This window comes from Chiloscyllium plagiosum, unplaced genomic scaffold (assembly GCF_037043375.1).
Source record: "Chiloscyllium plagiosum isolate Xiang-an unplaced genomic scaffold, Cpla_swu_hap1 HiC_scaffold_2, whole genome shotgun sequence".
Taxonomy (NCBI): domain Eukaryota; kingdom Metazoa; phylum Chordata; class Chondrichthyes; order Orectolobiformes; family Hemiscylliidae; genus Chiloscyllium; species Chiloscyllium plagiosum.
In genome coordinates, this window is record NW_028270140.1 from 32,564,347 (window position 1) to 32,578,219 (window position 13,873).

The 13,873-nt window shown below is 41.6% G+C and overlaps 1 protein-coding gene across 8 annotated transcripts in view; it reads right to left on the minus strand.

Moving 5' to 3' along the window:
* trpm3 (transient receptor potential cation channel, subfamily M, member 3) overlaps positions 1-13,873 on the minus strand; it is a 576,387-nt gene that overhangs the window by 16,127 nt on the left and 546,387 nt on the right. For all 8 annotated transcript variants that reach the window (XM_043716548.2, XM_043716539.2, XM_087995868.1 and 5 more), the window contains 3 exons: positions 12,628-12,756; positions 11,351-11,602; positions 6,441-6,615 (listed from right to left, as the gene is read on the minus strand). In XM_043716548.2, the coding sequence (XP_043572483.1) occupies positions 6,441-6,615; positions 11,351-11,602; positions 12,628-12,756 (556 nt within the window). The remainder of the gene's footprint in view (positions 1-6,440; positions 6,616-11,350; positions 11,603-12,627; positions 12,757-13,873) is intronic.

Consider the following 13,873-nt stretch of genomic DNA (forward strand, 5'->3'; position numbering starts at 1 on the left):
GTTAAAAGAACAAGAAAATAAAGTACTGTATTTTTAGACATTAATACGATTTTAAAAAGTCACTTAGTCCAGTGAGGCTATCCTATGCCATAATAGTTGGAGCATCATAACTAACCACCACTCCCCTAATCTCTATCAGCCATCCAACCCTATCTTCTCTTGCAACCTTCCGCACCGCATGGGAGAACACAAGAGACACAAGCAGCAAGTACTCCCATTCAGTCCATCAAGTCTGCTTCCCAACATTTTAGGGATCTATGCATCATATTTTCAGAACTCTACCGTGTTTATTTTATTGCAAATTCTAATAGTCGTTTATGGAAATATATGTTTGAAATCTAATTATGCATGCAATCTCTTTGACTGATTTCATTTTCTGGGCATTGAAAGGAAGGACTGGGGATGACGGGGAAATTAATGTACAGAATAGTTAACCTTGTCTAATCCCCTGGATTAAGTGAGGACTGCAGATGCTGGAGATCAGAACTGAAAATGCGTTGCTGGAAAAGCGCAGCAGGTCAGGCAGCATCCAAGGAGCAGGAGAATCAATGTTTCCGGCATGAGCCCAAAGAATTCCTGAAGAAGAAGGGTTCATGCCCGAAATGTCGATTCTCCTGCCCCTTGGATGCTGCCTGACCTGCTGCGCTTTTCCAGCAACGCATTTTCAGCTCTAATCCCCTGGATTCCCAATTTGATATGATTGTGGTGATCTTGAGCTCTCCAGCTTTCTGTCTGCTCTCCTTATCTCTTCGATTCCTGAGAGACCAAAGATCTGTTCAATCCAAGCCTTCAATGATGAAGTTTCCAAAACCCTCTGAGCTTGCACACTCTAAAGATTTGCCACCATTTCAGTGAAGTAATTTCTCCTCGTCTCAGGTCTAAAAGATTAGCCCCTTATCCTGACAATGTGTGCCCATGTCTTAGATTCTGTGATGAGAAGGAACAATCTCATCAAATCCTTTCAGAATTCTGTTTGTTTCAATAAGGTCATGACTGATTCTTCTAATCTTCAGAGAATAAAGGCCCAGTGTACTCAGCCTCTCATCAGAATGAATCTTTGCTTCACCATCTGCAATGCAAGGGAGGGACAAAAGATACTAAGAACTAAAATCCAGGGGATTAGTCAGGGTTAAATACTCTGTACATTCATCTCCCCCTCACCCCAGTCCTTCCTTTCAATACCCAGCAAATGAAATCAGTCAAAGAGATTGCATGCATAATTAAACTTCAAACAAATGTTTCCATAAACAACTATTGAAATTTGTAATAAAATACAACACAGTAGAGTTCTGGCGAATATGATGCATGAAATGTTTCTCAAGAAACCCATAAGCTTTGTCAGAACATTACTTTGCATTGCAATCTTGTCCTTTTTGAATATAATTTATGTTGGATACAAAATTTATTCAACACTTATACCAATTTGTCAGTAACCTGAATCTAAAGAAAGTCTTGTGCTTGAATTGAGCTATATTACTGTGCAGCTGAGAAGTAGGGCTCTATATAGCTTAGGGAAACAAGGGACCATTAGTCTGTAACAATCAATAGACTACACAAATCAAATGGTGCTTTATGCAGAAGGTGTAACAGATTGTTAACTGATAGTCTTGATCTTCAAGTTGGAAGTTGTCAACCACATAAAGACATGTTTAAATCAAGTTACCTCAATTGAATTTGTGCAATCAGGTATTGACTAAGTCGGCCAATATTTATTGCCCATCCCTTGCTCCCGTGAGCTTCTTCTTGAACTGAGGTAGTCAATCTGAAGTGAGGACACCCACAGTGCTATTGGTGAGGGAGTTCCAGGATTTAGATCCAGTGATAATTAGGGAATAGCGATACGTTTCCAAGTCAGAGTGTCTTGGAGGAGAATTTGCAGGTTTTGGAGCAGTTACTGAAGAACCCTTGGCGAATTGCTGCAGTACATCTTGTAGAAACCACATGTAGAAGCAGGTCTCTGAATACCTGTGGCAGGGATTAGGTGTCACATTCCAGTGTGAAGACTGGGAGCTCCATGTCGATTGTCTCCATCATTGGATTCTACTGTGGTTCATGGGACAAAGGTTGGGGATAAAGGGATAGGGACATGTGTGTATCAGTAAGGGACAGTCACCACCTTCTAATATTTAAAAAAAACCCTCTCGCCTCACTCCCGGAAGTTCAAGCTGTGATCATTGCCAGCACTCCCCAAAGTTGGCCCCATTTCTCTTGACAGTGGGGGGGGGGGTTCCCAATCTTCCAGCACTGCCTTGGAACTTTCAAGAATTGAAGATTAATCTCCAAGTGTAAACATTGCCTAACCCAATGCTGAAACGCCAGTTTGACTTCCCATGAGAAGTGTCTTCTCAGGAAGCAGAATCTCATTCCCTTGCAGCCACTTCCCCAACCCAAGCCTCCAATCCCCTCTCTCTCTTCTTTGAGACCTCAGTCAACATAAGACTCCTCAAGACTACATGACAAGACCAGGACCTGTCTCAGTTTTCCGCCATCTTGTCATGAAGGTCATCTTGTCTGCTGGGAAGGCCACAGATCTTATCTTCAGGAAGTCCATTCGGTTTTGAGATTAACCAATCAACTGAGGGTCACTTTAACGCTGAATAGGAGCAGGAGAGTCATAGAATCATACAGCACGGAAACAGATCCTTCGGGTCAACCAGTCCATGCCGAACATAATCCCAAAATAATCTAGACCCACCTGCCTGCTCCTGGTCCGTATCCTTCCAAACCTTTCTTATTCATGTACCTATCCAAATGTCTTTAAAATGTTGTAATTGTATCCAGATCCGCCACTTCCTCAGCAAGTTCATTCCACATGCGGATCATTCTCTGTGTAAAAAAAAATGCCCCTCATGTCTTTTTAAAATCTCTTTCCCCTCACCTTAAAAATGTGCCCACTACTCTTGAAATCTCTCATTCTAGGGAAAAGACTACTCCCATTAGCTCTATCTATATCCATCATTATTTTATAAACTTCTGTAAGGTCTCCTCTCAACCTCCTTGCTTCAGTGAAAAAGTCCTAGCCTATCCATGATTCGGAGACCGACAACGGATGAATGGGCACCGCACAACAATCAACAGACAGGAGGGTTCCCTCCCAGTTGGGGAACACTTCAGTGGTCCAGGACATTCAGCCTCGGACCTTCGGGTGACCATCCTCCAAGGTGGACTTTGGGACAGGCAGCAGAGGAAAGTGGCTGAGCAGAGGCTGATAGCTAAGTTCGGTACCCATAGGGAGGGCCTCAACCGGGACCTTGGGTTCATGTCACATTACAGGTGATCACCATTGCACTACACACACACACACAGATATTCCTACACACACACACACTCTCACATGCACACGGACACAAATACACACAGACACCCACACATACCCTTAATAGACACACAGACTCCCACACATTCACCCCCTCACAGACTTAAGACACTCTGCACTCACTACACACACACACACTTTCTCACACTCACAACCCCCACCCCAGAGAGACACACACACAGACAGACAAAGACCCACATGCACACATATATATTGTGTGTGGTGAATTTTTTGGGGTACTTTCAGAGTTACATTGCACTTTGCTCAAAAACCACATAGATTCATGTCGAACTCTGAGCTCAAAAACTGCACGAATGTATGTAAAACTCTGTTATTTCACTTTTTAGATTGGAATCAATCTAAACATCAGGTCATAGACAGAGCACACAGGGGGCCAACACCTTCAACATATTGTCTAGCTATCACCATTGTTAACAGCTAACCCGAGAATGCAACTTTAAAAAAAAAGGGTTTTGTGATTTACACATGAAAGAAGTGAAACTATCACTGTATTCTAACAGATGAAAGGCTTAACAGACAATCAATTCTTCAATGTATAATTTCAGTTACATCACACTGCAAATTTTTGCTATAAATTCTGTGTTACGATCGAGCCCTCCACAATCACCTGATGAAGGAGCGTCACTCCGAAAGCTAGTGTGCTTCCAATTAAACCTGTTGGACTATAACCTGGTGTTGTGTGATTTTTAACTCGCCTATCCAGCCTTTCTTTACAACTCAAACCTTCTATACCTGGCAACATCCTGGTAAATCTCTTCTGAACCCCCTCCAGCTTAATAATATCCTTCCTGTAAATGGGCGACTAGAAATCAGTGTTCCTCTTGCACCATGTATCACACTCCTTTCTTCTCAATTAGCCACCAAAACTCTCAGGTGGATGTAAAAAGATTCTCATGGCTGCTATTTCACAAAAGCACTTTGAAGTTCTTCCTGGGGAACTGACTGTCATTTATCCCTCTGCCAGCATCAATTAAAAAAAACACCAACAGTTTATCCAGTTACTGCAGTGTGTAAATTGACTGCGCCACATATTCCACTGGGACATCTTATACTTGTGAAAGGCACTATAAGAGTGCTACCACTGTGCTGGGCTAACACGTTAAAAGGATTAAATATGTTGCATATGCAATGAACTACTCAGGACCCAGAGAGCTCGCAATTAGTTCAGAATGTTTACTTGTCCAGCAGAGTTTAGGGATTCAAATTCAAAATCATAATCCAGCAGTGTTTCATGAAATAGGATAATAAACATGGAGAAACATAAAAATGATTCAACCAACCTAAATAATGATGAGCTTTTCGCTGGATGAATATCGAGTCCAACATGCTGACAGTTTACAGTGCAAGGAAGGTGTAAAATAATAAAGGGGAAAAGAAACCAAAAAATTAAATTGGAACAAATAACTTCAAACTATATGAGAAAGCCAAAAGAAAAAGATACAACTCAGTGTGAATAAATGTCAATTCCAAAAACAATAAGTTTGCATTTCCGGGTCACATCCTGAACCTTGAAACCAACCGATAATTGATTAGTAACATAAGCCCTTATGTTCAACTGCCTCATTCTTGTCCATTTAGCCCCTCGAGGTTACCTATAGCATGGTTCAATGACAGGAGACCATGTGCCTGATTAAGTCTATTCTAATCTGTTGCTGCTTTTTGACTGGATTATGCAATTCTATATCTAAACTCCATTTTACCCACCATGTTTCTGTAATTCTTAATACACTTTGTCGCAATCTCTTCAATTGGCCCTCAGCCTTCAGATAGCACATTTTTTCAGAGGTGTGAGAGTTTCAGATTTCCAATTGTCTTCGTGAAGGAGTGCTTCCTAACATCACCCTAAATGAGTGAGTTTTAATTGAATGTGTATGACCACAGACTCTCCCATCAGAAGAAACAGATGAAATTTATCTACCTTACCAAATCCTGTCATTATCTAACAGACCTCAGTTACAGCACCTCTTTAGCTTCCACATAGTATTTGAAGGAATACCAGTCTTTTCTACACAACCTTTTGTTATATTTTAACCCTTTTAATCCTGTCCTATGGATATTTTATGGGCTACATTTCCTCTAATTCATTTCTTTTTTGTGCAGATCTCCCAGATCCGTATGAGGCAACAACTTCTGAAACCGGAAGTCAATGATGGAAATGGCATCGGGGCATGCCAAGCAGCATAGATAGTTATCACTGCTGTGCGGCTTCGAGGGAACACTGTGTGGGGGGAAGGGAGGGTTAAAATTGTGTTTGGAGTCTTACCAGCTCATTCCTATATGCTAGTGGTACATTGAATAGGTTATCAAGAATCGAATAAAGTTTATTATCGTCATCTTTGTTTTCAATACACTCCATGTTTTTGCTCCTCTTTATCTATGCAATTTCCTCCAGCCCTCAAACTTTCTAAATTATCTCCACCCCTCCAATTTCCATCTCCTGTGCATCTCCAATTTTAAGTGCGCCACAATTGGTGTTAGTGCCTTCAGTAGCCTGTACCCAAAACTCAAGAAACTCTCCCAAAATCTCTCTGCCTCAGTCCCCTCCCTGAAGATGCTTCTTAACCTACCTCATTAGCCGAACTTTTGACATTTATGTCCGTCCATGTATTAAAACTTGTTTGTTAATCACACATGTGCAGCGCACTTTTATTCTGTTGCAGGTGTCATATAAGTGCGAATAGGTGTTGTTGTTCTCAGTGGGCTAATGATGCCACTAGTTCATTTTCAGTCCAAATCAGACCCATTCCAATAATGCTGTCAGGTAATGGTCTCACTCGAATGAACAAGAAATCATCTGATTTTAGAGCCCTTTTGTGCTGCACTGACAGTGTCCTTACCCCTGGACCGGGGGGCCCAGTTTAAGTCCCACCTGCTCCAGAGTTGAGATAGCAACTCTGAAGAGGGTAATGAAAATATATTTTTTTTCAGGCAGTGCTATCTTCTCAAGCATAGATTAATACTTCAGATTCAATGGGTTTCAGAAGGATGTAATGCAAACTTGTTTTCTTAAAATCTGGTCCATAATTGAGACTTCTGGAGTAAGTTTGTATTGTGAGCTCCCCATGTCCCCCTACTCAAACCATGATTACCCATGCGCACTCACGATCAATCTGGTCAGCAAACACTTCTCCATATATCATCCAGTAGGGCATGTAGAAAATGTTCCTCGCTAGCCTCCAAGAAGGATCTTCGTTCGGGTGAAGTATTGCTTGTCGTGCTACTCCGAAGCTCATTAATATCACTAGCATGATGATCACAAAATACATCATGTCAATCATCTGCGAGATAAAGGGAGGCAAAGTTAGCAATATAGGAACATCCAGAGGCCATTCAGCCCCTCAAGTCTATTCCACCATTCAGTTGGATCCTGGGTGATCTGTATCTTAGCTTTACTACCTTCCTTCATCCTGTAATCTCTCACGTTCTGGTGTGACCAAAAAATCTAACAATTGCAGTTTTGTAATTTTCCATTGCCTCTGTCCGTTCAGCAGACAGATTCCAGATTTCCACCATCTTTAATGTGAAGAAGTGCTTGATCAACCCAGCCCTAATTTTAAGGTTATGTCCTTTTATACGAATATGTTAGTAGAGGAAATACTTTAACTATCCTATTGACACCTGAAATAGTTATGAATATGTAAATTAGGAAACACCTTAATCTTGTATGGAAAGAAAACATTACAGAAAAACAAATATTTTTCTTTATTTGTAAAATAAACCATTTCATTGACCTTCTGAACTCACTTTGGGAATCTAGAATTCAGTTTATTAAACTGAAGAACATTGTTGATGGAAAGACATGGCACAGAATCAAAATTTCATTCCCAAGTTAACTAGTAATTTGGAAATAACATTTGAGGCCAGAGAGGAATACAAGAACTTCAGACCCTCAAACCTTGTCCACTATTCAATGAGGTCATGATTGATTTTAATTTTAATTCACCCAACCTGCTTTTGCTCCGTAAACCTTCAAACTATTGTCCCACAAAAAAAAATCTATTATCATTTTGAAATCTTAAAAGCCACCAACGTGGGGTGTTTGCAGGCTATAGAGGGACTGTAATATTTATCTTTTAACCTTATTTCTTTATTTTTCTAATTTTTACAAAGAAGAACTGTAATGTAGAATTGTTAGCTTTTTTTCTCTGTTTCTCTGTTTTTCTACCTAATCTATTTTAGTATCTAAGATTTATATGTAAGTACTTCGTACCTAAGATGGCATCATGTGTGGCGACATTACACACTGTTCACTATACTCCTGTACTTTAGTACTTGACTACATGTGACAATAAAACATAATTCTAATTCTGATTAATCATTGTAAGGGCTAGAGTTCCAGATTTAACTCTCATTTGTGGGCAGAAGTCCTTCCTAATATCACTCCTGACTAGTCTAACTAGTATAGTGATGTAATAGCAAAATCACTGAACTGGTCATTCAGAGTTCCCGGTTAATGTTTTGACGAGATGGGTTCAAAATGTATCTCAGGGTGGCAGTGGCAATGCTGCTAGACGAATAATCCAGACCCCTAGGCTAATTTCCTCAAAAGATGGGTTCAATCCCGCTGTGGCAGTGGTGACTTTGAATTCAATAAAAGATTGAAATTTTAAAAAGCTAGTGATCAGGTAACAATTGTCTTAGAAACTCATCTGATTCATTAATATCCTTTAGTGAAGGAAATCATCAAATCTAGCCTGGCTTGGCCTACACTCAAGTCTAGACTCGCAGTGATGTGGTTGACACTTAACTGCCCTCTGAAATGGCCCAGAGAACCAGGGATGGGCAATACATGCTGGCTAGCCAGTCAGTCATACCTTTATCGTGTGGAACATGTTGTACTCCCTTGTTTTTGACTGTACAACCAAAGGAAATTTCTATCTTTCTTACTATTCTCTACTAGGGGAGGCACAGTGGCTTCAAGGGGTGGCACGATGGCTCAGTGGTTAGTACTGCTGCCTCACAGTACTAGGAACCCAGGTTCAATTCCAGCCTTGGATGACTGTCTATGTGGAGCGTGCACGTTCTCCCCTTGTCCGCTTGGGTTAATTCTGGTTTCCTCCCACAGTCCAAAGATGTGCAGGTTAGGTGGATTGCCCACAGTGTCCAGAGATCTACAGACTAGGTGGATTAGATGCAGGGATAAGATAGGGATGTGGATCTGAGTGAGATGCTCTTCAGAGGCCGGTGTGGACTTGATGGGCTGAATTACCTGCTTCCATATTGTAAAGATTCCATGATTGCTTGTATTCACCTTTGAAACTTTAATTTGATCACCTTAGTTATCTAAACTTGAAGGCGTATAAGCATTGCTTGTGCAACTAGTCACCATAATTCTTTGGCTTGGACCTAATTCTGGTGAATTTGCAGTGCACTTTCTCCAACTTCAAAGTAGTTTTTCTGTGGTACGTAAGTGGATAAATCAATCAAAAATCTTAATAACATGGCTTTTAATGACATATTATGGTTCCTTCAGGGAAGGATACAATGACTATTTATAAGTAACTTAAATTTTTCAAGTCTCATGCATCTATATAATAACATAGAAATTACAGCACAGAAACAGACCATTCAGCCTAACTGCTCCATACTGTTGTTGCTGCTCGATATAAGTCTCCTCCCATTTTACCTCAGCTCATTCCTCAGTATAACAATCATGTCTTTATCAAACTTCCCCCTACCTACTTCTATGCTCTTCATTTCAGTTACACGCTGTGGCAGCCAATGTGTCTTTCTCACCACTCCCTGGGTGAAGATGATTCTCCTGAATTATCTTTTCGTTTTATTGGTGAATAATTATGGTCTCTACTTTTGGTCTCTCTCAGAAATGGAAGCATCTTCTATGATGGTCCCTTTCAGAATTTTAATGATTAAGTCACCACTCAGTTTTCTCCTTTCTAGAACAAAAACTAGTTTTAGTTTTTTTCTGATAATTATAGTTTGATAGATTTTGTTGTTTTTGAGCCAAATTTGAAATTTGTCCTTAACTTTCTATACTATTACAATGGAGCTTATAATAAACTTAGAGGAATAGCACTTCATCTTCCTTATGACACTCTGCAGCCTTCCACACCTCACCCTGAGTTCAATCATCTCTGATCCCAGTTCTTCGAGGAAGTGACCAAGTTGATAGATGAAGGAAGGATTGTTGATGTCATATACATGGACTTTAGTAAGGCATTTGATAAGGTTCCTCATAGTAGACTAATGGAGAAAGTGAAGTCACATGGTGTGCAGGGTATTCTAGCTAGGTGGATAAAGAACTGGTTGAGCAACAGGAGACAGAGAGTAGTAGTTGAAGGGAGTTTCTCAAAATGGAGAAAGGTGACCAGTGGTGTTCCACAGGGGTCAGTATTGGGGCCACTGTTGTTTGTAATATACATAAATGATCTAGAAGAGGGCAATGTTGGTATGATCAGCAAGTTTGCAGATGATACAAAGATTGGTGGAGTAGCAGAAAGCATAAGAGAATACAGGAGGATATAGGTAGACTGGAGAGTTGGGCAGAAAAGTGGCAGATGGCTTTCAATCCAGACAAATGTGTGGTGATGCATTTAGGCAAGACTAATTCTACAATTAATTATACAATGAGTGGAAGAGCCTTGGGAAACGTTGATGGCAGAGAGACCTGAGAGTGCACATCCTGTGGGCGGCACGGTGGCACAGCAGTTAGCACTGCTGCCTCACAGCGCCTGAGACCCGGGTTCAATTCCCGCCTCAGGTGATGACTGTGTGGAGTTTGCACGTTCTCCCCGTGTCTGCGTGGGTTTCCTCCCACAGTCCAAAGATGTGCAGGTCAGGTGATTTGGCCATGCTAAATTGCCCGTAGTGTTAGGTGAAGGAGTAAATGTAAGGGTATGGGTGGGTTTCGCTTCGGTGGGGCGGTGTGGACTTGTTGGCCCGAAGGGCCTGTTTCCACACTGTAATGTAATCAAATCTAATCTAATCCATTGTACCCTGAAGGTTGCTGACAGGTGGATAGAGTGGTCACGAAGGCATATAGTATGCTTGCCTTCATTGGACAGGGTATTGAGTATAAGAGCTGGCAAGTCATGTTAAAATTGTATAAGACATTGGTTCGGCTGCATTTAGAATACTGTGTACAGTTCTGGTTGCCACATTACCAAAAGGGTGTGGATGCTTTGGAGAGGGTGTAGAGAAGGTTTATGAGGATGTTGCCTGATATGGAAGGTGCTAGCTATGAAGAGAGGTTGAGTAGGTTAGGTTTATTTTCACTTGTAAAAAGGAGATTGAGGGGGGACCTGATTGAGGTTTACAAAATCATGAACGGTATAGACAGCGTGGATAGAGACAAGCTTTTTCCTAGGGTGAAGGATTCAATAACGAGAGGTCATGCTTTCAGGGTGAGAGGTGGAAGATTTAAGGGGGATACACATGGCAAGTACCTCACACAGAGGGTGGTGAACATCTGGAACATGTTGCCAGCTGAGGTGGTAGAGGCAGGCACAGTAGATTCATTTAAGATGCGTCTGGATAAATGCATGAGTAGGTGGGGAGCAGAGGGATACAAATGCTTAGGAATTGACCGAAAGGTTTAGACAGTACATTTGGAATGGCTCAGGCTTGGAGGGCCGAATGGCCTGTTCCTGGGCTGTAAATTTTCTTTGTTCTTTGTTCTATAAGCATTGCCATTTTTTCACTTGGCAATAATGATTTTGCTGTTATAAGTTATACCTCACTCAGCCCATCTTTCATTTGTTTGTCCTTTGACCTTTTACTTGACCCATTGTGTGTTTTGCCTTCTGTCCTGTCACGGACGTTCTCTTCCATTCCTCCATATCCCAGTCTCTTTCAGTGCCTCTGTACTGCCTCAAACACATTACATCTTGAACTTGTGCCAGTTCCAATGAAAGATCATTGACCTGAAGCACCAACTCTGTTTCTCTCTCCACAGATGCTGCCTGACCTGCTGGGTGTTTCCAACACTTGATTTTATATTTCAGATTTCTTGCACCTGCAACATTTTGCTTTGATTAAGTAGCTTATTCATCTTACCATTTTTCCAATCATCATGACATAAGGCCCCAGATACTTGTTGACCCCGAAGATGTCTAATAGGCGAATGTACCAGTAAATGATGTTGACGCAGTAGATAACCCGGCCGTAGCTCATGTATGGCTGCTCTTGCAGGCGTAGCACCATCCCAACAGAAAATAGCAGGATAGCCATGAGATCCGTGATATTCCAGTACTCCTGCAGCCAGACCTTCACCTTCTGCAACAATTTCCCAGGTTCTGACATCAGGATCTGAACAAGTCAAATTACTGTATCAATTCAGTGGAAAAGACCAAAGGAATGAGAACAAGCATTTGGGTTGGGCATTGTTGAACTGGCTCTACTAACTAAGAGGGCACACATGGGGAGAGATGGTGATGTAGTGGTAATGTCAATGATATCCATCAAGGCCAGATAATACCCAAGGACACAGGTACAATTCCCAGCACAGTGGATTAATTAATATTAAATAAACCTGGAATTCAAAACTAGTCTGATTGTTGGTGCCATGCATCTATCATTGGTTGTCATAAAAACCCGTCTGGTTCACTAATGCCCTTTAGAGAAGGAAATCTGCCGTCCTTAACTGGTGTGGCCTACATGTGGCTTCAGACCCACAGCAATGTCATTGACTCTTAACTAATCTGTGAAAAACATCACTCAGTTCGAGGTCAATTAGGGATGGGCAAAAAATGCTAGCCTTGGTTAGGGACACTATCACTGTCTGTTCTTGTTGGTAGATAGCTGGTTAAGACCCACCTACTATTAAGTCGAATTAATATATAATTAACAACCTCAACAATTTAGAAAGTGTCTCTGTCTGCATTTAATCAAGTTAGTGTTTCACCTGCCACACTGTGTGAGGTTCCATGACCTCCTCTACTCATTACCTGGAAGTAAGTGTGAAGAAATGAAGTAGAGACAGTGGACTCTCAACCTTGAGTTCAATACCTTTACACGTCCTTACCCTCCCTGTCCCTGAAATCTCATACAATCCTTCCAGCCTCAAAGGTTTCTGCACTCCCTTAATTATGGCCTTTTCTCCAGCTCCAATCTGTATCACTCCAGCATTGGCAGCCATTCCTTCTGTTGCAGCGACTCTTATGCTCTGGAATTCCCTCCATAAACCTCTTCATCTTTCTCTCTTCAAAATGCTCCTTAAAATCTGCCTCTTATAGTCACCTGTCCTACGATCTCCTTGACTGTAAGCACAGGCTCATGGCAAACTCATGGATAGATTGAACACACTTTATATTTTGCTGTTCAGAACATCTTACCTCTCGCATCTTCTCTATGCCAAGTGTGAAGATATAAGATATGACGATCCATTCCTGCACTGATGGCCATCGCTCCATCTTCACCAAAACAATGTAGTTAAAAAGCATCAGGTAGCCAAAGTACGCCAACTGTTTGATGGAAAACACAACTTAATGCAATCAGCAAAATCTTGGCTAACATTCAGGACAGCTAAATGACATTGATATCTTCATCATTTGGAGGAAGGGGCAAGCCACAAGGTTAGTCCACAAAGCTTTCAATCGTTATTCATTTGAGACTGTAGTGTTAAGAGTTGGTTGGGGGGGGGGGAGGGTAGGGTAGCCCATGAGAAACATTCCTTTCATGGTCTGGCTCATATCTTTCTCCTACCCCACCTCCACTCCAGTCATAGATGTGGATGTCACTGACTGGACCAGCATTTATTACCCCTCCCTAGTTGCCCTCAAGGAGGTGATGGTGAGTTGACCTCTTCAACAACTGTAGTCCATGTACTGCAGGTACCCCTACACTGCTGTTAGGGAGGGAGTTCCAGGATTTTCACCCAGTCATACTGAAGGAATGGTGATTTATTTCCACATCAAGTTGGGGGGTGGCTTGGAGGGAAGTTTGCAATTGGTGGAGTGTAACTGCTGCTCTTGTTGATGGCTGCGGGTTTGGAAGGTGATATCTAAGGAGCTTTGGTGAATTTTTGCAATACATTTGTAGATGGTACACACTGTTGCTACTGAGTGTTGGTGTTGGGGGAATGAATCTTTGTGGATGTGGAGCTAGTTATTTGTCTTGGATGATGTCAAGCTTGTTGAGTGTTTTTGGGCTGAATTCATCCAGGTGAGTGGGGAATTTTCCATCACACTCCTGACATGTGCCTGTAGACAGGCTTTGAGGAGTCAGGAGGTGAGTTACTCACTGCAAAATTCTCATCCCTTGACTTACTCTTGTAGTCACAGTAGTGCTATGGTGAGTCCAGTTCAGTTTCTGATTAACGGTAACCCCCATGACATAAATAGTGTGGTATTCAATAATTGTGATGCCATTCAATGTCAAGATTTGATGACCAGATTTTCTTTTGATTGAGCTAGTCATTGCCTGGCCCTTATGTGTAATTAAATTTACTTGCTACTTGCCAGCCTAAACTTAGGTAATGTCCAGCTCTTGCTGGACACTTCAGTATCCACGGAGTTGCGAACATTGTGTAATCATCAGCGAACATCCCCACTTCTGTCTTTATGATGGATGGTAGGTTAT